This window comes from Molothrus aeneus, chromosome 18, assembly GCF_037042795.1.
Source record: "Molothrus aeneus isolate 106 chromosome 18, BPBGC_Maene_1.0, whole genome shotgun sequence".
NCBI lineage: Eukaryota > Metazoa > Chordata > Aves > Passeriformes > Icteridae > Molothrus > Molothrus aeneus.
This window is the reverse complement of record NC_089663.1, coordinates 7,344,784-7,368,349: the sequence shown is the minus strand read 5'-3', so window position 1 is coordinate 7,368,349 and position 23,566 is coordinate 7,344,784. Positions and strand designations below refer to the sequence as shown.

Sequence of the window (23,566 nt, the reverse complement as noted above, 5' to 3'; positions counted from 1 at the left end):
AATGCAGAAACAACCCTGTTTAAGGCTAGCAAAAGCAGCCTTTGGGAAGAACTACTAAGGACTCAAGAAGCATAATGTTTCCCACTTCTCCTTCCCACTGCTGACTGCTCAATGACATTATTGGGTTGTAATCTCCTTAGCAGCAAGACAATTAAAAGCAATATCATCCACCCAAAATCCAGCCCCAGGTGTTTGCTCAGTGCACTTGTGTGTAAACACCTTCCCTTCTTTGCTTGGTCTGTGTAAAACAATCCTGAATCTTTTCTCAGAAGTCTCCTGTGTTATTTAAGAACTGTGATACCCAAGCTTGTGAACAGCTCCCTCTCCTCCCACCCATGCCCACTGATGACAGCCTTCAGACCAAAAACAACTTGCAAGGCTCTTTTGTTATATTTCACTCACATCTTATATTCCACTAGATCAGGTCTGCTAATCCTAACACCAGAGAAAAGTGTTGAAATTACAGCTGCATGTGTTTGGTAATTTACGGTATTTACACTGGAGGGGACATGGCTCCAGTAATAACTGTAATTAATGAAATTACAAATCTACTCTCCTGCACATAGAGGAGTGTGAAACAGCAGCTGACTTGCCAAATAAGCAGCTTTTCCTGGGGTCCTACAGCTCCCTTCCCTGCCTTCCTTCCCATTCCCTCCTCCCCAGCAGAATGTACATACTGTTCAGAAATGCAATGTGTATGTGCTTTGGGTTTTCTTCCAAGACGGTGCAGGGCAAACAGGGCACAGACTACAGACATGGAGGTGTTAAAACCCCATGCTGAAATGGAAAAAGTTTACAGTCCCCTTTTCTCTGGGGAGCAAATGGGGAACTCTCTCTGGGGAACTCTCCCTTTGCAGGGGAGGGCAAATATATCGAGATTTGTGTATCTAAAGTCATTCAGCCCTTTCCCAAAGAATTTTGGTGCTTACAGGAACCCAGGAAACTGGGAATTGGAATTGGCAGCCCCACAGTAGATGCTGGGGTCTAATGGAAAATGTTTCTTAACTCTAGTCTGTGATCTAGTCCAGCGATCCAGGGGCAGATCCCAGTTGTGGGCCTGGAGCTGAACTTCCCTGTGTTTCACTGAGCTGCATTATCAGGACTGCTCTCTTCCCAGGGCAGGAGCCTGGTCATGCAGTGCCTGAGACAGGGTCTGCAGTGAGCCTTGGCAGAGCCCAGCGTGGCCTGGGGGCTCCTCTCTGTTATCCTGGGAAATCAGACACATCCCAGTGAGCGAGTATGGAATAACCAGTCAGTTCTGCTCTGTTAAAAGCTTACACACGGGCCACGATTATTTGTCTGTGTTGAAATCCTGATGTGTCTGCTTCTGCCAAAACCAAACTCACCTGTTTCCTTTTTTTTTTTTCTCTTTTCTTTCCAGTTTGACAAGTACGCTCCCAAATTAGACAACCCTTACTTTCGACATTCCAACGTGAGTGCTCACCTTCCTCCTTGGTTTCTTTGTTAATGGTTCTGCTTGCTCTTCTTTTGCTTGTTTTCAATTGATGAGTAGTGTTTTGATCCATTCATTTCTAAAGCTCTTTTTTCTGTCCTGATTTTTTTTTTATGTTTTTAAGGTACCAAGTTTTCTTTGGGCTTTTTTTTTTTCCTTTTTTTTTTTTTTTTTTTAATTCTCTGTCTCCTGCATTTTTGCTGCTGCGGCTCTGTATGGCTGTGCCTGGGATGGCAGGGAATGCGCAGGAATTGCTCAGTCAGTGGTCACTGCAGTACCTTTGCAGCTGGTGCTTCTCCCAGTGCAGCAGCCCGGAGTGCATGGCTCTTTCACAAGGTTTTGCTCAGGTCACAGGAGTAAGTCAGACTGGTGGTTTCTTCCTGGTGCTCCCCACTGCTCCAAAGCACAAAAAAAAAAAAAAAAAACTACATGTTTTGGGACTTGTAAAACTGCTGTGTGTGCTCAGGAGAGGCCTAAGCAAAATTTCACCCAGCCGACACAACTACAAGGTGGTGTGCATGTTGCCTGTGGTTAGAGTGCAGTGCAGCATCTTGTGGTTCCTTTTGCTTTAAAAATTAAAGCAGGTCACATTTCAAAACAGGATTGATTTGTTTGCAACAGCAGAAAAATGCAAAGTTAATGGAAAGTGAACATAAACCCTAAATTATGCTCTGTGCTTCCTGCAATAGTCCACAATTTTTAAAGGCACACTCATTCAGCACTATCTAGAAAATTTATCAGATGAGTGCATTTTTCAAGTTTTGGCTTTGCTCTTAAAAATTTTGAAAGCAAATTTATCGTGTATTTTCACTGTGGCACTTGTTCAGCACAGTACTATTTTTGTATGTGCCAGGCTTGGCACCTACCTCCATTATTGTTCAAGTCATCCTGTGACATAAGCATCTCTTTTTCTTTTGTAGTTCTTTCCAACCTATCCTCCAGCAATGCCTGGAATGCCACCCATGCTTCCACATTCAGGTCCCTTTGGGTCACTTCAGGGAGCATTTCAACCGAAGGTACAAACTTCTTCTTCTGAAGGCTTTGTTCTTTTGCTGGGAGAGAAACTGTGTTCAGAGTCTTGTCTCTGGTGATTTTGCAGCACATGATTTGAATAGCAGAAGTGCAGCACAGGGTTGGAAAGGATCACCCCGCAGAACTGTGAGCATCCTCTGCACAAAGCAGCCAACACTTTAGCAGAAATTTTCTCTTGGCACTGCAGATCCTTCCTTGGAAAGGATGTAGTGGCTCACTTGGGAGGTCTGCTGAAACTGGAGGAGAAGCATACAGTGAAGTGCATTATTTTGATTGAAATATTTACAGCTCATAATAGACTGATGAGTCCCAAATCATTTTATAAATCTAATGGTCTGAGATTGCAAAAGATAAACTGTGTTTATTCCCAGAAAAAACAATGAGAATTTGACTGCACAAGTGTGGGAACAATAGGGAGAGACTGCTGGAAATGGGTAGAGCAATTTGAAGGAGCTGAATTTTTATTCCCAGCTCAAACACTGTCTGACCTTGGGCAAGTTGCTTAAACCTTCTGTTCCTCAGCTTCCTCATCTATAAAGTTATCTTGCAGTGGGTTTTATAAGGGTTGATTAATGCCTGCAAGCTTCTTTGAGATAATGTGTTTGAAAGGTGCACTGCAGCTGTAACATGTCATTACAACTAGCACTGATTGGCATTTGGAAATGTTGCCATCATAACCCCCATTTTTTGGCAAATTCTGTGGTGTGCACTGCTTTTTTTCCCCTCCCAGATGTGTTCTTTTTATTAACTATTTTTAAATGTACCAAAACTGTTAAATCTCTCCAAACAAGAAATAATGGATTGTATCTATATAGCATTTGTTTGAAAATGGAGCACATACCCCATTTGTAAGGTGACATGTTCAGCTTCCTCAGATGCTGGGATTTTAGAGATTTCTTATCTGGAACTGCATTTTCATAGAACTCTGCTACTGTATAAGAAGTCTTGAAGGTGCAGCACTGCAGCCAGGCCATTCCTGTTGGCATTTGGAAGGTGATTTCCATATCCACACCAGGCAGGTCTGAGGGATGTGCTTCCCTCAGCAGTCTCACTGATGTCAGTGGAAGCCAGTAATTAGCAACTGCAATTAAGGCCTTTTGCAACCTGCCCCCTTAACTTAATGCTTTTAATGGAAGCCAGATGATTTCCTCAGTGCCCACCGAATCCTGGACGTTAGTTTGTTTTAGGGATACATTACAAATAGCAAAGTCTCTAAAACAGTAAATGTTTTAGGGATGCATTACAAATAGCAAAGTCTCTAAAATGGCTTTGTTCAGAGGCAGTGTTGTATGTGGTGGCTGCAGGCCTGGAGAAGGAGCAGTTCATGGAAGCAGAGGGAGCATGAGGGACAGAGCATGGCCATCCCTTGATGGAGTTTGTCTACCAGTGTTAATTGTTGTTACTCTTGCAAGGGATGACAGGGAATCCCTACAGACCCTGAATAGTCAGGGTGGGAACTTGATTTTCCAAAAAAAGGAGCTGCGGGAATAAGGTGGAATTGGACAAGTTTTGCTCACATGCAGCCAGGGCTGTTTTGCCATGAGGCTCCTTCCTGCTCATGAAGAGCTGCTGCTACACCAATGGCACATTCTTCTCCTTTCCATCTTCACTGTAAAATACCATTAGGCCAAGGAGCAGTTACATAGTGAGAAGGAAGAAGTGAGCACAGACCCTTTACATTTTTAAGCAGTTCCTAGTGCTGCTATAACTACCTTTTAATTCATTTTAGATACATCCAACACTTGCTAGCTTGTGTTTAAGTAGTGCAAGGTCACTCTGGTTCCATGGTTAATCACTGAGATCATTTGATCTTTGCACAGTGCAGTATTTACATACAATCTAACATCTGAAAAAGAGAGGGATAGGTTGAAAAATGTATCTGCTGCTTTGGCAGTTGCTTTCCAGTTTCCCAGAGGAGGCAGAGCTGAACTCTAGGCAAAGCCGCTCCAGTCATGGTTACTGCATCGTTCTTCCGTGGTCTCTCCCTCCCAAGCTGTTTGGTTAAAGCCTGCATAATCACTACAGACCTGATGATTTGGCTTTAGCACTCTGACTCCTGCACTTCTTGCTTTCCAAAGCAGAGATCTTGGTTTTGTTTTTCCCCTTCCCATGTCATTTGCCTACAGCTGTGCGTGTGAGTCCACTGCACATAAATCCAGGCTGACGGTAAATTTCTCAGTGAGTTTCCTGAAGGCCATTTCTCACAAGCTAAGAACTTGAAAAGGTCAGAAGTATTCAGTTCACTTTGCTGGAGGAAGCATTCATGTCTTTCTCCAGGGGACAAAGGGACAGGATGACACCATACTATTAACATGTTGTGATCTTTAAGCTCTTGCCTGTATGAAAGCTGTAACTTATTTGCCACCTTATATCTACCTCAGCTGTCAGAGAGACCCTGAGAGCTCTGATCTGCCTGGGGAATGCATTGACTTACCTACACACACACACACACACGAGAATTCACTTTTCAATGAGTCTGGAAGTTACATAGCCTTTGACAAGCTAAAACCTACCTTCCCTCCTACACCCAGGATTATACTCATGCCTCGAACTGTTTGAAATCTGCTATAATTTGACCTAAAACATGAGTGAAATAATCTCTTGGGGAATGAGGTTTGACCCCTCTGCACTCAGCTGTGTGGAGGCACCAGGTGCAGTTGCTCTGGGAGTGGGAGATGGATGAATGCCAGAGTGAGGAGATGGACGAGTTCTTGGGGATCATTAGGACAGGACAACAGGTGGGATCCATAGGAGGAGGAGGAGGAGCAGGGATTCCTTCAATGAGGTGTTTAATTCTTGCTGGAAAATGATGGGTAAACAATGCAAAGCTGTAAAAGACCCACAGGCACCTTCTAAGGTTTCTCATTTTTGCCTTGTTGGAGTAGATAGATGGGCTGTTGCTGGTTCAGGCACTGTGTTACCTGGCCCCAGTCAGAGAGGGGCCGTGGTCCAGTGTGTGGAATATGGGACTGGGATGCTCAAGTTATTCTGTTCCTGTCTGCTGCCTGGAAAGTGGAGGGAGTCAGGCCACCTCTCTTGTTCTCTCTCCTACCTCCTGCCTGTTTTGTCTAAGGAATAAGCTTGGGGGGCAGGGACTGTCTCTTCCCATGCACATGCACAGCAAACGGGGTGTGATCTCAGCGGGGCTTAGGGGTGCTACTGGAACACTGTTACTGCTGCTCAATAATAATAAATGACATGGTGGTTAAATGCTGTTGGCTGTCAGTAAGAGATAACATTTAGCACTAATGTAGCAATATGCGTGCTCAAAGCACAGTGCAAACATGGACTAATTAATGCTGTTAACATCAGATAGAGATGTTAAATGTACCACTGGTGTGGTACAGTATTATTCACGCTCTCTTCTTGTCTTTCAGACTTCAAACCCTATTGATGTAGCAGGTAGACCAGGCACAGTCCACCATACGCTGCTGCAGAAGACTCCAGGGGTAGGCAACAATAAATAAACTTCTTTTCAGCTTATCTGGGTGTACAGTAAACACGGCGATTGCTGATAAAAAACAAGAGTAGGCTGGTGAGCAAATTGGCCTTCTAGACTGGGAACATGCAGTGAGGAGAGAAGTTGTCTTTTTCTGGTGAGACAGCAATCTCCCCCAGTCATGAATTCAAAGGGATGTATTGGCTTCTTTCAAAAGTCAGAGGAGAATGGGGCAGGAAACCCCTTCAATGTCTTTCCTCTAGGTATTGCTTGGAGAGTACTCTCACGCACTCCATTTCAGAATAATTACAAGGTTCAGAAAAGCATTGGCACTGTTCAGTTGCTGGCCTGAAGCTGCTTTGTTTATCATAAATTTCTGCTGAGCTTGGTTCAAGGAATGAAAGAGAAGTTTTAAACCTTCTTTAAGCCTTTTAGGTTTCCCATGTCACAGGGGACTTCTCTGGAATGTTGCTTTCTAAATGCTTTTACTTGTTCAGAGGAAGGAAGTTCCCCACCTTTCTGTATATTGGCTAGTTTTAGAAAGACTGATTGTTTTATTTCTGCTTTTTCCATAGGTGTCAGACCCTTATAGGCCTCCAGTAAGAGTAAGTAAGGTTTGTGGGGGATTTTATATACATATTTTTACACAGACACTTGGAATACTGTGCATGTGCTTTTGTAATTTAACATGAACAGTAGAAAATCTCATGCTCATCTTTTACTTGAAGCAAAATATCAGTTAGATCTCTGCCACTTCTGATTAATAACATTTAGGTTGAATCCCAGCCTTATTTTGCATCCATTTATGTGCATTAATAGTTCACAGTATGAAATGAGGGTCACAGAAATAAATGACTGTGAGCATGGGCAGACATTCACCAGTGAACAGATTCGTGTTGGCTTGGGTGAGTGTGCTGATGTTCCACATAAGCAGTGGAACAGTGAGTACCACGGCTCAGCTGAAAACAGGGACTTGTTCAGCTGTGGCCCTGCTCATCCTGGGGATTGTTTGTCCCTTCCCTTTCCCTCCCCAAAAGCCAGTAGCCATAATAACCACGCATGACTTAGCCTGCAGTGCAGCAGGGGTGAATGAACAGGGCTCTTTTCAGAAACAGAACTCTCAGCCATTAGTTGCTTTCTCTTAAGCATGGCGTACTGTTCTTTGCTGCCATTCATTTCAGTTTGGGAAGGGGGGAGTGCAAGTAGGAAAGAACAAGGCAGGATCTCAGATGTCCATGAGATGGGGAAGATATCCCACATTCTTCCTGTTTCCTTCTTAATTTAAACATCATCTGCTGCAGTACAGCAGAAAATGTTGATCACCCATTGTGCCGTTTTAGTAATCAGCCTTTCTCATTGCTTAGCTGCCTGGTTGACAGTAAGGGAAATGAAATGTTTTATCTGATGTAGATTGCTAACGTATAAATTAATCTAAATTCTTGTGCTTTCCACTGCAGAAGCCCGGGAAGTGGTGTGCGGTTCATGTACAGATCGCCTGGCAGATCTACCATCACCAGCAAAAGATAAAGGTAATTCAGATGGTTTCTGGAACACAGCCAGGTCTTTTAGCTTACAGATTGTATTTGAGTAATGGGCAGGAAGCAGTTACTGTGGTGATTCTCAAGCTTGCCTGTATTGATTAACTAATACTTACACTCCTTTAACATTTATTGTAGCAACTGTAAAGTTTATCTGAGGGCAGAGGAGCTGGGTGGAAGGGTGTACAGCCAGAAAGGGGGGAAGAAAGTGAGGGACAGAGTAATTTCCCCAAGTCAATCTTTTTTTTTTTTTTTTTTTTTCACAAAGCATGCACATTTAATGTCGCTTCCCTTCTGCATTAGTACCTCCTGTGGAGGAGGTAATGAAATGGCCAATGCAGTGAAGAACATTACAGAGCAGAGAGCAGCAGAGTAGATTGATAACATCAGTGTTAGAGATTGTGGGGCTTCCTGTGCTGCTGTGATGGTGGGCAGAGGGAGGGGGTTTAGCACTCAAGAGGTAACAGGATGTAGGTACCCTGGGGTGCTGTTGCAGGCTTTAGACTCCCTATGGCAGGTAGAATAGCTGATAAAGGGACTTCTGTAGATTTTATTTTTTCACAGCTCCTAGAATAGTTTTTTTGTCCCATTAATTAAGGCTATTCTCTGCTTAAGTAGGTGCCTCTGAAGGGGGTGTATGTCCATATATTTTTATAAGCAAATACATAATCATTAAGCTATTCATAGGCTTCTATGACTAAGGTGCAGTTCTGGCCATGCTCACTTCTACAGGACAAGGATAAAAACAGTCTCTGGAGGAGCCTCATAGCTCCCTTCATCCTTTGCCCCTTGCCTGCCCACTGAGCTGTCCTGGCTGCAGGAAGGGCACAGTATGGGCATGTCTCTCTCAAACTGGAGAGGCAGAACAGACGAGCCCATCACCCAGCTCTCGAGGCTTCTGTCAGCAGCTCTGTGCCTGCAGAGTATTTTTGTCAGGCTGAGAGCACTGGCTGCTCCTGGGGCGCCGTGCCCTCGCTGTGTCTGTTCCTGCTGCAGCCTGTGCTGGGGGCTGAGGGCTCCCTGCTGACCTCAGCCTGGCGTGGGGCAGGCAGCTGGGAGGGTTGGGGTGGCCCTGCAGAGCCTGGCAGAGCCCGGCCATGGCTGCGCTGCGTGAGCGGGGACGCTGCTGTCGCTGTCACCAACGCTCCCTGGCAGGGCGAGGGAGGAATGAGCCTTAACTCCCGCTCTTGTTTTCCCATAAAAAAGGAAGTGTGTAATGAGATTGGTTTTATATCATTTGACAGCAAATGCAGCTGGATCCCCACAAGCTAGAGATAGGTGGTAAACTTGACCTGTTCAGCAGACCTCCCGCCCCTGGAGTGTTTCCAGGCTTCCATTATCCACAAGATCTTGCCAGACCTCTGTTTTCTACCACAGGTAAGGGAAGATCATTCCTTTTTTATTAAAAACAAACCAAAACAAACAAGAAACAGTCAGTGTATGTCATGCATGACTTTACAGTTACATATGCCTCAAAAACAGAAGCAAGGTTGGTTCAAGAGATGCAGAGACTCTGCTGTGACCAGGGCTCTGCCACCACCTCCAGAGCAGGATCCTCTGCACATCACTGAGCTGCAGCAGTTGGCCCACACTCCTGTGTGCAGCTAGTTCTTATATGCCTGATTACTAGGCTATAGAATGATTTTTTAAAAGCGATTTTGACAAAACACTTGAAAATGTTTCCATTGCACAGGATTGGAAGTGGCCCCAGTCTCTTTCTTGCTTTTGTATTTGTCATGTTATTCTTCTCAGCTCCTCCACTCACCAAGTTTCTGTTTGTTTTCTGAAAACAAGGGGGTTTTGTAAAAGGAAAACTTCAATAACAGCACTGAAAATATCACAGAAGGTGTATTTGTCAAGTGTTTGTTTTTTAAATAGAAAATTCCTCTATGTGTTACAAAGTTAAGCCAAGTCCAGGGCTTAAAATGATATATTGAATTTACAAAGAGCCCCAAAGAATTAAATACAATTTACACTGATCAATTGTTTTCCAATCTGTTGGAGAAGTAATTACAATTACACAATTACCAAAGGACTAACCTTCACTGTGTTGTTCTGGATGGCTCTGACCATGGGAGACTGCAGCTCTCCCATTCTGGTCTAGGATGCCAGCGTGGATTCATGTGGACATCTGTCTACCAAATGCTAAATTTTGTTCTTATTCTCAAACTTAACTTTCTTCTCAACTTCTTCACATTTTCTCTCTGTGTTTGAGAGGCTGAAGTCTGCATTCTGAATGAGCTGCACCAATTGACGAGATGTAACTTAGCTCTTTATGTATGTAATTAATTGGAAAATAATGACATTTTCTTCCCTAATGTTACTCTGGTTTTATGATGCAATATTGCACAATCACCTTAATTCAGTGCAGACATGGTCATATTCAGCCTTGGTTCAACCCTGTGGAAATTAATGACTTTAGTTTTGAACCCAGTCCCAAAAATGACAGAAAAGCAACAGATGACAATTGAGCTGAAATTTCTCTAAGAATTGAGTTTCAAATGCCAAATAGCCTTCAGGAACTCCACCAGTCTGTCTTTCTGCTTCAGTCTGTCTTTCTGCTCTGTCTGTGGATGGAAATTCTTAAGCATCAAATGCACACTTCTACCACATGTAATCAGTGCTGGTACCAGCTCTCCTTTGTAGGGCACTACCCTGTATTTTGGTCTCTGTAAAGGTGTTTTGATAGTACAAGGTTAAGATACTTATTGCATCTCCTTGGATGCATAAGCACTGCTTATTTACAAACCTCTGGCTGTTTTCCTCTGGCAGATGTTTCCTTATCACTGTCCTGTGCTGTCATTACAAGAATCTTATTTCATATCTGGTTTTGCTACTGTAGGCTGTTCTGGACAGAATTACCCTAACAGACAGAAAAGCACCAGTCCAGTTGTTATCTGGAGTTTTTTCCCTTAAAAGATGCAAGCATGGCTTGCTTTTCATTCGTAAAAGCAAGAGGGAAAATAGTATGAAATAGAAACATTAAAGAAGGCAAACTAATAGAAAACTTTCAGTAGAGAGAAGCAACCTTACAACAACTTGTCTGTGAGTATATTAATCACAAGAGCCATCACACAGTAAATCCAGGTAAAGAGTGCTGTCAGTGTGAGCAAACACTGCAGCTGGAATACGTGGAGGAATAAAGCTTTTACTCTGGAATATCTGAGGCATTCTTTTCACCTTACTGAGCACGTGTGCAGTTGGTGTGAATCATTGGTTCTGCTGCATTGCCTGGTTACTGGGGGAGACATAAGTTATCTTAGGGCCACCTGTCTCCAGGAGGGATGCTGGGCTGCCTGGCAGACAGTCTATTTAATAACAGCCTGACAGCCTGCAATGCTGCTCCTGGCTTCCTCCAGAGGATTTTTTATTATCAGCCCATGTAGTGGAGTTTGTAAGCCGTCTCCTTTGAAGAAATCTCCCATCCATTATACACCTTCTGAAATCTTAAAGGATTAGGAAGATGACAGTCTCCATCCGTCTTGAAGCATTGGAGCAGTCAGGATGTTTATAGAGAGGAACTGGATGGGTCTCGTTGCCGTGGTCTCTCTTAAGTTTCTTCAACTCATTTTCTGGCTGCTTGGGTTTGAGGTGCCCAAGCTGGTGAGGGACACAGAGCTCTGTCTCCCTCTCAGGTTTCACAGTTTGCTCATGTTCTGGACACAGGAGTGTGTTTCACATCAGGGCTGGGCTCTGTCTCCAAGGAAGGCCAGGTCAGGCGCTGACCAAGTGCCCCAGTGACAGGTGACACCAGCGCTTCTCACTCTGAGGTTGTGAGCCCGTTCAGATTCACATATGCCTGCCTGCAAAGGAAGAAAATCTCTCATTTTCTGCTCTGAAAGGAGAGCAGAGTTTCCTGCATGAGCCTGGTCCACCTTGAAATACAGGGCAGACCTGCTTGTTTCACCCCTTCCTTCCCATCTCCTCAGCCTGGTGTAATCCAGCATGCTCAGCAGTGGTGTTCTTTCCCACAAGGAGGTGAGGCACCATGGCAATGAGCAGTGTCTAGGAAAGGGAAAAAATGCCAGGGGGAGCCTGTGGATGCAGAGACAGATGTGAGAGCATAGCTGGAGCTCTCATGGGAGAAGCATGATTGATGTTCCCTGTGTGCCTGTCATTAACTGGTGTTTCATACAGACTAATCAGTCACCTCTGAGCACCTTCTGGCTGGGCCCATAACCTGGGCTGGCCCTTTTTCATGTAAACATGGAGTAATGACTGAAAATGCCAGACAAAGAGCTTGGCTTCCCTGTTACTGCAGGTGAGCAGCAGCTCTCAGTGCAGGGTCTGCTCCTGCCCCCAGTGCCCTGTTAGACTCCTTGGTAGGGCTCTCAGGGAGATCATGCTGCTCACTCAGCCAAGGTTTGGGGTCTTCCCCTGCTTTTGTTGTTTCAATGTGGCCTTTGCATCCAGCTCTTGAACATGATGGCCAGGAGCTCTGTGTATACCAGGAGTCACTTGCCCCTGAACTAAAAAGGGACCTTGTTCCCACAGGTGCGACGCATCCAGCCACCACCCCTTTTGGTCCCTCACCTCACCACAGCAGTTTCCTGCCTACAAACCACTTGGCAGGTAAGTGTAAGTAGCCCTGCCTTCACCTCTGTACCTCTGCCCCCTTCCTGGCTCTCAGTGTGGTCCTGCACCAGGGGAGGGAAAGGCTCAGACTGCCTGAGGATGCCAAAGCTGGCCAGCTTCTCATCCCTGCCAGCTCCCAGCACATGCCCTCACTGGCCCCCAAAGGAGAGGGCAGTGCAGAGCTGTCACATCTGTCCCTGCTGGGGCACCGCACTGCAGCCAAAATGTGACCTGTAGAGTCCTGTGCTCCTGAATGTGCCTGAAGAAATGGGGGAAATTTATGCAAAGATACCTCAGACAAGCCTCAGCTTAAAATGGGCTCCTCCTGTACCATTTTCCACCTATGAAAGGTCTTGACTATGTTCTGTAAAAGAGTTCAGGGAACAGTTCCTGGCAAGTAGATGTTCTGCACATTTTGCCAGACTTTCAGTTTCCTAATTGGCAGTAAGTAGAGCCTGATTTTGTCAAATTTCCTCATTTTAGAAGCTCACAAGCAGCTCATTGCCAATTAAAGTTCAAGCTCTGTTGATTAATGTTTTAGTAACATTCATCCAATCAGTAAATGTGACATGCCACATGACCTAGTAGACTTTTTTCTCTTGCAAATACCCAGATTTACATCAATTCCTGAACATTCTGTCAAAATTAACTATCTCTACTGAGTCACTCAGCTACTTAAGATCAAAGAGGAAGGGCAAGAACTGTTTTAAATAAGTAAATAGGCAAATAGCTGTTTGCTTTAAGACACAAGCTATTTGTGCCATTTGCCTTGATATTTTAAATGTGATATCTGTGAGGAAGTGGAGAGCAGCATTACCTCCTGTAACATGGCAAGTTAAGGGCTTGAAGGGGACAGTCAAAAAGCCAGTGGGCAGGAGGAGGAGTTGTTTAGAGATGACCAGTAGGAAAGAAAATAGGTACACTGGTAGGATTTAACCCATAGCTGTCTCTGGAGTGTGGAAACCTGAGATGGGCTATGTGCTCCCAGAGAGGAACCTCTTCTGGTGATGGGTGCCTTTACTAGAAAAAAAGTGCATAAACAAGACAGTCATCTGCTCAGTGCTGGCCTAAGGGCCTGCTGAGATTCTTCTTTCAAGGCAATTGCAATGTTTCTACTATTAGTACTGACAAGGAAAGAGAGTTATAGCTCAGCAGCCACCCTAATTTCAGCTATTAGACCTTAATTTCTAACTCACTTCTGACTCACATACGAGAGTTTATTACAGCACCTGTTTGCAGAGTGAGCACTGAATCCCTTCTCCATTTTAACATGATGGGAATTTTCTGTGCAAAGAACCTTGCAATGAGAAGGATCAGCTTAAAGTCTGGCCTAATCCTACTTGGATTCAAACCGTTAAGAAGGGGAGGGGTGCGTTTCATTCTCCAACATTCTTGGCTAAATGCCTGCTAAATCCCTGTTTGCCTTTCCAGATCCATTTAGCAGGTCAAGCACCTTCAGCGGCCTTGGGAACTTAGGCAGCAATGCCTTTGGAGGATTAGGCAGTCATGCTCTGAGTAAGTACTGGCTGGGTTACTGCAGACAAACATCCCTTCCAGAAAAGCCACATGCTAATATTTACAGCAGCTGGTGGTAGTTTTTAAAGAAGTTTAATTCCTAACCTCCATTCTCCTATCTGAAAACACTGCACCTAAGATTTCCAGGTCTCTGCGGTGGGAGCTTTTCTGCATGTCACAGAGGTCAGTAGCTGTGCTCTGTGCCTCCTCACTGCTGAGGGTTGGTACCTTGAGTGCTCAGAGAGCCACTGGAGCTGCAAAACCCCACCGAGCTCTGGGACCCTGTGGGCACCTAAAGTAACACCCTTCACCAGCGAAGATGCACGGTGGGGCAGCTATTGATACTTCTAATTCGCGTAGACATCCTCTGTAAACGTTGGCTGAAGTTTAAATTACATGTGTAAAATAATTCTACCTCAAAAACATGTCAGCTGTAGGCTAAACATGCTTGAGAGCCACACATAAGAGAGCATGCTTGTGCATCTCATGGTGCAACAGGAATCAGCTGAAGATGGATGGAGGAAAATCGAGTGACTGTTCTGAAAAGCCTACAGCCAAGCTCTGTGTTTATACACACACATACATACCACCAAATAGTCTGGGTTCTTCAACAAAAAAAATCCCTGAAGCCTCAGCTGCAGGCAGCTGATTGCTTGTAACTACCCACAAATTAAAGTTTCTGCCAGAGAGAGGAGCTGAGGAAAAACACTGCTTTTGTGCTGGAGCCCTTGCCTGGGGTGGGGGGAGAAGAGAAGCTGGGCATTTTCAGTAGTCTCTGAGTTATTGAAATGTATAAAGCTTCCTCCAACAACAGCCTTTAAAAGCTGGTGGATCTTACACCCAGTGTTGGAATTATTTGTCTTCACTCACTAGTAGCTCCCCCTCACCATTCAAAAGCCTTAAGAGGACAGCTCTGGTTGTGACTAATATTGTGAAAAATGTCTGTATAAATGATTTGCTTTGAATTATTTTTAACTCTTCCTCCCCCTGCCGTTATTCTAGCTCACAACAACATTTTTACTCACAAAGATGGCCCAAACCTGCAGAATTTCAATAACCCCCATGAGCCATGGAACAGACTGCACCGGACCCCGCCGTCCTTCCCAACCCCTCCCCAGTGGCCCAAGCCCTCGGATTCGGAGCGGAGCTCCTCGGTGACAAACCACGACAGGGACAGGGACAGGGAGCGGGAGCCCGACAAGAGGGACCTTTCTCTGAGCAAGGACGACAGAGACAAAGAGAGGTGAGCACTGTGGGCTTCTGACCTCTTCCTCCTGGGACTGCTTTTCCTCTGTATTTTTTCTGTTTTCCCTAAAATGTTGCTGATCCTTAAAGCAGCTGGTGGGTCTTTTCCTCTGATAAGCACAAGTGCTAGCAACACCACAAAAATTCCTCTTTGCCTTTTAGGATTTGTCTTCTGTGGAAATACAGTAACCCAGTCCCTGCTAGTTGGCTAACAAATCACACCAGGCTGAGGAATTGAGTGTGTTGCTGTGTTTTCATTGCACTGAAAACTTGGCTGTTTTCAGTGCAGCTGCTTTAGGACTGCTGAAATTGTGACGGGTCCTTTGGAGACAGTCGTAGTTCTCATTAATGTACAGATATGCTGATGAATTCAAATGTTAGCTGGACATTAATGAGATAACAATGCAAATGCCTGTATCTGGAGCAGTGTGCATGAATCCATTAGCAAAACTGATTTTAAAAAATTGCATTGTGGGCAAATCCTTATTAAAGATGACAGGCCTGTATCACCTGGGCTATAGTTACTTCATTAGCTCCCAGTTACGTAATGTTGAAGCTGTGAAGCCCTTTACATTTCAGAGCCCAGTTGTCTCCAACAGGCTTCTTCTTTGTAGGCAATAACAGCCTGCAAGTCTTAGATGTGTATGCTTGACTCGTGATAGGGGTTCATAGATTGCTGGAGTGCTTTTAATGAGATCTTCAGGCAGTACCTGTGAACAAGATTATATGGAAGCAATAGGCTGAAAATCTTCTTGTTTTACATGTTAAATTGTCTGACATCCTTGCACAGATTTCGTTCAGGTAGGGAAGGTGTCCCTTCTTGGCTCTAATGGAATTAATTTGCAGAGCAAGATTACTTTACTCTCAGGAGTGTTCACACAGGGGTTAACAGCTCTATTACACTTCTATTAATTTAGCTTAAGCTGTCCCCAGCATCCCTATTTGGCCATGGTTTTAATAAACCACATCCTTGACCAGCAATCAGGACTACCACAGAGGAAGAAAGCTAGGTTAGCAAATGTAATCATAAGGGATAAATACTTACACAGCTCCCCAGAACATCTCCAGCTTTCAGCACTCAGGTCTTACAGCTCTCAAAAACAAACACAACATAAAACTTAGGCAAAGTGAGCCTCTCAGCTGCATAATGCAGTTCTCTCAATCACACAATCATATTTTGCATTTAAAGTGTCTCTCATTCAGAGCAAAGTGCTTTTAGAAGGTGAGCATTATTTATTCCCCTGTTAAAAAGGTGGGATTAACTGTGACTAATTGGCTTGCTCAGAGGCAGAGGTGCAATTGGAAATGTAAACCTTTGTGCCTCTCTTTCTAAACCGTGGATGTTGTCATCAGACCCCTTGTTTATCGCAGCAGGTCCTCTTGATACACGGCTCAGTTGTTCAGTTTCGTGGCTGATTCAAGGGTGTTTCTCCTGAAGCATCTGGCTTACCTGCAAGAACTGCCAATAACAAAAAGTCTTACAGTTCTGTAGGAAAATCAGCTTCACCTTATGGCTGCTTCCAGACAATGAGGCTGACTTCGGAAGGACCTGCATACATTTCTGTAGTTTTCTGTTTTGTGTGCCTGGATCCGTGTTTTAGGAAAGGAACCCAAGTTTTACAGCTGAGAAGGTCGTTGTCTGGCAGCAAGATGTACACATAAGCACACAATAAGCTTTTTTAAAAGAAAAATAAGCTGTCTAGAATTCTTCTTTCCCTACATTTCTCAGTGAAATGGTCTTAGGGTGAATATAGTATTCTTCCAGCCACATCCCCAGTTTAGTCCTACATTTGTGAACGTTTAACTTTTTTTTTGTCTTTAAAGTATGTAAAGGCAGCTCGTGCATATCGCTTAGCATAGGATTGCAGCTGTAGCTGATGTTTGCAGAACTTTCCAAATCCTTTCTGAGCAATCTCAAAGTGTACAAATGGGCACAGCACTGTGCATGCCCAACATCACGGGTGTGTTTGTTCACACATAACCAAGGACGTACCTTCTGTCTTTTTACAGAGACCTCATGGATAAAAACAGACATTCGAACAGATCCTCACCGGCATCCGCCCCAGTGACGCACCAGATCAGCAATCTCATCCGCAGCAACAGCCAGAGCTCCAGCGAGCCCATCAGGCAGGTCAGCCTCGGGGACAGGGAGAGGTCCAAGGAGCCCGAGAGAGAGCACCCTGACCGGCTGAGAGAGCCGCCCATAGCTGAACACAAGATCAAAGAGAGCCGTTCCCCAGTGAAGGAAACTCCAAGCCATGATAAGAGACCCTCTGAGGACAACACAAAGCCAGTAATCCAGTCTGTATCCCCATACAGCAAACCTGCACTAAGTGAGAGCCTGAAGCTTACCAATCTAATGAGCAAGGACATGGAGAGAAAGACAGAGCTTCCCAGCGACCTCCAGAAGATTAAGAATGACATCAAAGTCAAGGAGGAGAGGAAGGAAGACAGTGATGTGCTAGTGGTTGGGTCTGAGCCTTCCCAGCACTCCCGGTCAGTGGAGCATCCGCCACCGCCCACTCTCCATGGATTATCATTGCCTCACTCGATGGCTGCCTCCATGCCCATCTCCATGGGCAGCGTGCACCAGATGAACAACATGAATGTCCTGGACCGCAGCAGGATGATGACCCCGCTCATAGGCATGAACCCTTTGTCAGGAAGAGAGAGGCTGCCGCATCCCGGATTTTCCTGGGACCCGATGAGGGACCCGTTGCGAGATGCCTACCGGAGCTTAGACCTGCACCGTCGAATGGACTTCCAGCTCCGGACAGATCCTATCCACAGGTTTCCCACCACCTCTGGCTTTTATGACCACGAGCGTTCCTACAGAGACAGGGAACCACACGACTACAACCACGAGAACCTTCTGGAAGCCCGCCGAGAGCAGGAGCGGTTGCGGCAAGTGGAGGAGCGCGAGCGCTTGCACTTACGGGAAGAACTTGAGCGTGCCAGAATGCACCACTTGCACTCGTCCCCCATCGAAAGCCACCTGGCACACGTGCCATCCTTCATGCCTCATTTGAGCGGGATGCATTACCCCAGACTGAGTCCATCCACTGCCATGCACAACGGGATTTTGAACAGGAACCCGCCGACCGCAGCGCTGAGCGCGCCGCCGCCTCTCGTACCAGCCAGCAGCACCAGACCTGCCTCCCCTCGCAGGACTACCCCACTCACAAACTCAGAGTCCAGGGACTATTCCCCCTCTAGGAACCCCAAAGAAGTAGAGGCACGATAGTCCCCAACATTGAATTTTAAACTCACCTGTACATAAAAAACAAGCAAGCAAACAAACAAGCAAACAACAACAACAAAAAAAAAAACACAAACAGGAAAAAAAACCAACAAAAAAAGAAAACAACAAACCTTTTACAAAATGCACTGCTGTAAACTTTTTTTTTTTAATGTAAAATTTGTAGAAGTTAAGCACATTTCCATAAATAACGGGGTTGGGGACTTTCCAACAAGAAGGTTGCTGAGAATGGGAATTTAATATATAGGTATTGATTTTTGGTTTTGTTTTTTGTTTCTGTGCTAAAAAAAAAAATGAGTTAAGAATATCAAGTTTGTACATTTTTTCCCAAATGTGAGAAACATTTTTAATGGATTTGTATTTTTTTTAATTTTGTGCTCTTTATTCACTTAAAAAAAGAAGAAATTTTGCTTTTGTTTTTAGTTAAATTTGCATTTTAAAGGCCTCAGATCCTTAAGAAAAAAATACCCAGGGTTTCTTAAAAGTATTATTTATGGAAATACTGTAGTTTTACAGTCCACTGTGAGGTTCCCTTCTGAGGCCAATTGATCACTTACCTTGGTACTTTGGAACCGAAGTTACAGATATATATTAAAATATTAATAATAATAATAATGTACAAAACTGTTTGTTTTTTGCCTTATTATATTATGCAGAAATTTAAGAGGAATTTTTTTTGACTTCTTGTTTTAAACAAAAAAAAAAAGAAAACAAACTGTAAATATTCTGTTAATATAAATGTACACCAATATTAAATTCTTAACATAGGTAGACTTTATAAAAATGGTTTCTAGAACCACTCTGGTTATTTGTTAACATGGTTACAACTCATACTCTTGTCACAGTCAGAAATTCACACTCAGAAAGCTCAGTACGGCATATATACTTCAACTATGCAAGAACTCGGAGGCAGGTCTTAGTGGATGTTGGGGGGAGGAAGGTTTTAAATAAAAAAAAAATTTAAAAAAAAAACAACCCAAAAACAACCAACTCGCAACTCTGGAGACAGAATGGCAATGGCATGTGAACAGGAAGAAGGATGCTTGTGTTTAACAAAAAAAAAAAAAAAAAAGAGAGACTGAATTTTTTGTACAAACACAAGGGACAGTTCGTCAAGGAAAGAGAAAGACACACGCTCCTGGAAGGGAATTTTGGTTTCCTACTTTTCAAGCTGGCAAAAGCAGATGGAACTGGCACAGTACCATGCGGCAGACCCTTTCCTTATTTTTTTTTCCTTTTTTTTTTCTCTTTTTTTGTGTTGTGGGCAGGATCGCTGGCAAGCAAGGACAATTTTCCGTGGACCCCTTGTGCTAATTGTGCAGTGTTCTTATTGGAATCTGTATACAAGACAAAGTAGAATTTTAGGAGTGCAAAAAAAAAAGTCTAATGGTTGATTAAAAAAAAAAAGAAATTCTGATATATTATCTATAGTACATGAAGACCATAAGCAAATGTTTGTTTCAGTGTGGTTCTGCCTTGAACTGCTTTTTGGCATGATTTATTTTTTATTTCCAATTTTACTTTTCATCCATATGTAAATTTTGCCATGTTTTACTTGCTGTACCATCCCCCCTTCCCTTATTTTATTTTTCAGTGTCCATGTTTTATATATCCTGGGCTTTTTCTCTCTAGTTAATTCAGCCATCCGCTACTATTTTCTTGGCTCTGTAACTCTTGTTTCCCCCCCCTCCCCGTCCTCCCCCCTGCACCCCCTGTAATTTTAAACATTCAGTTTCCTTGTAGATCAATGAAGATAAATACAACATTGATTTTGGATGAAAAAGGCAGTTGAGTGTTTGTGTGTCGTAGCCAGCGCTGTTGACTCGAGGCTAATGGTTTATTGACGGCTGGGAGGAGGCAGCTGCCGGAAGGGGCTGGTGCTGGGACAGGGATTTGCTTCTGCCTGTCAATCCTTCCCAGCAGAAGGAACATGCTTTGGAGGTTGGGATTTGGGGGTTTGGGGAGGAGAGCAGAGCAGTGCCCCCAGCCCTGCAGCATCTCCACCCCACGACCCAGAGGCACCTCGGGCTCTGCGCCCCCAGGGCTCATTCAGCATCTCCTGCCAGGGGAAGGAAGGACAGCAAAAGAAGCACAGCCTGTGTGCAGCAGCTCGTGTGGAGGGACCCTGCTGCCAGCATCACCACGGGAAGGTTATCACCTCCAGCGCTGCTCTGCACCTCCCATTTGCTTCCCAAACCTTTCCCTGGGCTGAGCTGTCTGCGGGGATGGAGCCGTGCCCCGAGCCCCTCGCGCTCCGCGGCCGACAGGGCTTTAGCAGCATGGCAGAGCTCCTGGGTTTGAGTCTGCGTGTGACTAAATTACTGAGCATGAAAAAATAAAATGAAATAAAATAGCAGGGTCCTTAATCTGATGAAAGGAGGCTTAAAACAAAAATAGGCATTAAAAATCAGCACCTGCTCTCGCAGCTGAAAGTGGAGGAACATTGAACACATGGTGGGTGTGAAAAGTGTGTTGGACTCAGCATAAAGATTCATAATGCTGGCTCAGGGGGATTGTAATTCTCCTGGTGCCAGTGTCCAACATGGGATCTTGTTTGACACCATTTCTGACATGGATCTGCATAAATTAGCCTCCCTAACCTCTGCTAGAGTCCACAGCTGCATGTTCCTAATGCAAGTACATGTGAGCAAGGAGGTTATTACTGCAAACTTCAGAAAAAAATGCAAAAAATGGGCCATACCCTTTGGAAGCATTTGGTCTGTGTATGACTTAAAAAGTGAGCATTAAATCAATGCTATGCTCCCCTGGCATTCCTGAAGGATTGCTTATTGCAGCCACCCTGGTGCCAGAAGAATTCATCATGACTGATGTTGTGGTGGTCTGAATATTAAAAGAAAATCAGTGGTTTGCCATTTACTGTATTAGGAGGCATTGCTCTCACGCCTTCGGAGGATGACCCATCAATAATGCTGCTCTACAGTGGGATTCCTGTGGAATTACACAGTGTCGAGTATCAGCCTTCTCACAAAATGGTTCATCATGATTAATGGTATTATTTCCTAAACAGAGAAACTAATTAATTCAGCCTTATTCCTTTAAGCCACCCCAGCTGAGCTGCCTTCTGCTAAAAGAACTGGTACAGAAGGACTTCTGGGTTCTATGCATTCCTACCACTGTTCAGCTTTCATTTTCTGCCATTTTCACCATTTTTATTCTACTTTTGGCTGTCTCCCCAAAGACTTCCCTCAGTCACCAAAAAAGGGTGGAATTTAGCAAACAAATGATAGTGGGTGGGAGGAAAAAGATGAGATTTGGAAGGTTCATTGCTTGCCTCAGGCAACCTGTGTTTAAAAAGATACTCAGGGAGCCGTAAGGAGGGAGACCAGTGGTTGCACTTACATTACCTTTTGTCCAAAATGCCACATGCCCATTGGGGCTCCATGAAAGATGTGTGCACCAGCTTCAGTTAGTGGGGGTCACTCTTGGCCCAGTCAATAAATAGACAACAGGATACCAGGGAGTGAGGGTAAAAGCCAATAAAGTTGTAACACATCCTCAGATCACTTGTCAAAAATATTAACTGTTCCTTGACAAAAAGATCTAGTGCTTCCCTAAAAAGCCAGCTTTATAGCCTAAAATAAGCATATGGGAATTGTCCTTTCCAGCCTATGTAGATACCATAAATATGTAGTTAGCTGTTGGTGTCCTGGAGTCAGACAAACAGAGGGTTGATGCAGGGGAGCCCAAGGACTTGGTCAGGTCTGCAGCACCAGCCCTGCCCAGGCCCAGAGGAGGGAAAGCAAAAGGAGCCAACTGGTCAGGAATGCAGTGTCCTGAGAGCTTAGGGAAGAGGGAGACACACCAGCTGTGCTTCAGGCAGCCCAAAGTGCCAGAATGAGAGCAGGGCTAGAGATCAGTGCTGTGCAGCTCAGGCTGGAGCCGAGAAACTGTCAGCAGAGGGGAAAAACAAGATGTGTGTTTTCCTTGGCTTGTGCCAAGCAAAAGGAAAAAAAAAAAAAGGAAACCTTTGCCTTACCTCCCTCAGGAAATTCCTTTTAGCCAAAGTCTTAAGAAAATAGTTGTGTTGCAGTGTTAGGGGATTTTGGTAATGGTCTTGTGAGAGGCCAAACTGGCATTACCCATCACCAAAACCTGGGTGTCCCCATGCCAACACCCCTTGCAGAGCTCTCTCCAGTGTTTCTTGGTGCCCTTTTGCACAGGCAGTTGGCTTTGGGGAGAGTCTAGCTAAGGAAATAAAGAGAAATGGGGCTTGGGCAAATAAATTTAGCACTTTTGCTCAAATCTTGGGGAGCTGGTAGCCCAGGGCTTAGGTCAGAAGCACGGTGCTTTGGGAAGAGCAGGGCAGGGCATGGGCTCAGCCTCAAGCCGGGCATCACTGTGGGCAAGCAGCATTGTCCAGGAAGCCACTTCTTGTCCACTTGTGTCCACCAGCAAGATGGCATCTTCCTGCTGAGCCCACGGCTCTTTCAGCACACCAAGATCAATACTTTGTCAGGAAAATGCCTTTCCTAGCAGTGCACTGTATTATGTGAAACTGAATAAAAAGCAAGGAGTGGGGGAAGGCTACACCAGGCCTAAATTACAGGCTCCCGTTTCTGAACATAATGGAGAAAAAGAAAAATCAAATGATGTTTTGAAGTTTAACTTGGAAAATATTTTTCCAAAGCCTTTGAGGGATGTGTGTGTGAAGTAAAAAGGTCGGCTCCCCTCATCGCAGCCCCTGCTGCTGCGGCACAGCTGGAGGCTCCCTGCGCAGCGGCTGGGACCTCCTTGCAGGTGTCGGCACGGCAATTCCTTTGTCTTCTCACAAAAAACCTTCTGCTCCATTAAGCTTCCCTAATTGCTGCATTTATCATCAGCCATTTTCTGCTTGTTCTCTTCCTCATTCAGCGAGGATGTGTCAAAATAGAGATCCACCCGCCGTCCCTGGGAGATGAAGCTGTTGGAGGCACCGGCTGCTCAATTGGCCGTTCCGCAGAAGGTCCCTCATTACCCGCTCGTGTGTCACACACATCACAGCAGCCGGGCTCTGCTGGCCGGGTGTCAGGCCCTTTGCACTGAGCCTTGATAAATAGATGAAAGCAGAAAAATACAGGGCTTCTTTTTTGACTCAAAACCCAGCCAGCTTCGTCCTCCTCCTCCTCCTCCTCCTCCAGCTCCTGATTGGAACTCACACAGCGAGGTGCAGCTGCCCGCAGCAGGGTGAAGCCCTTCATCTCCCCCGGAGCAGTCTGAGGAGCAGAGGATGTGTGTGACACCCAAAGGAGATGGGGCCCAGCTCGCACCCACTCCGGCCTCGGTCACACACCAGCAGCAGGAGGAACCCTGGAAGAAAACCACTGTGGCTCAGTGGGGCAGGCAGGTTTCTGCAGCTGCTTTCCAGAGGAGTTGCTGTCATATACGAAGTCACAATTAGCTCTTCTGCAGCATTTGCTCACTGTTTCATCAAAAACTTTTTTAAAATATTATTATTTTTTATTATTAATAATAATAATAATAATAATGTTAATACTATTATTTCAGGGAAA

The 23,566-nt window shown here is 44.8% G+C and overlaps 1 protein-coding gene across 15 annotated transcripts in view; it reads left to right on the top strand.

Annotated features, from left to right (window-relative positions):
* FBRSL1 (fibrosin like 1) overlaps positions 1 to 19,031 on the top strand; it is a 502,157-nt gene extending 483,126 nt beyond the window's left edge. For 7 of the 15 annotated variants that reach the window (XM_066562562.1, XM_066562557.1, XM_066562559.1 and 4 more), the window contains 10 exons: positions 1,382 to 1,432; positions 2,374 to 2,469; positions 5,863 to 5,934; positions 6,500 to 6,538; positions 7,382 to 7,453; positions 8,707 to 8,839; positions 11,957 to 12,034; positions 13,469 to 13,552; positions 14,555 to 14,795; positions 16,808 to 19,031. In XM_066562562.1, the coding sequence (XP_066418659.1) occupies positions 1,382 to 1,432; positions 2,374 to 2,469; positions 5,863 to 5,934; positions 6,500 to 6,538; positions 7,382 to 7,453; positions 8,707 to 8,839; positions 11,957 to 12,034; positions 13,469 to 13,552; positions 14,555 to 14,795; positions 16,808 to 18,041 (2,100 nt within the window). In that variant the 3' untranslated portion in view covers positions 18,042 to 19,031. The remainder of the gene's footprint in view (positions 1 to 1,381; positions 1,433 to 2,373; positions 2,470 to 5,862; positions 5,935 to 6,499; positions 6,539 to 7,381; positions 7,454 to 8,706; positions 8,840 to 11,956; positions 12,035 to 13,468; positions 13,553 to 14,554; positions 14,796 to 16,807) is intronic. The other 8 variants (XM_066562568.1, XM_066562567.1, XM_066562555.1 and 5 more) reach the window with 4 other exon arrangements.
* Positions 19,032 to 23,566: the final 4,535 nt, after the last annotated feature.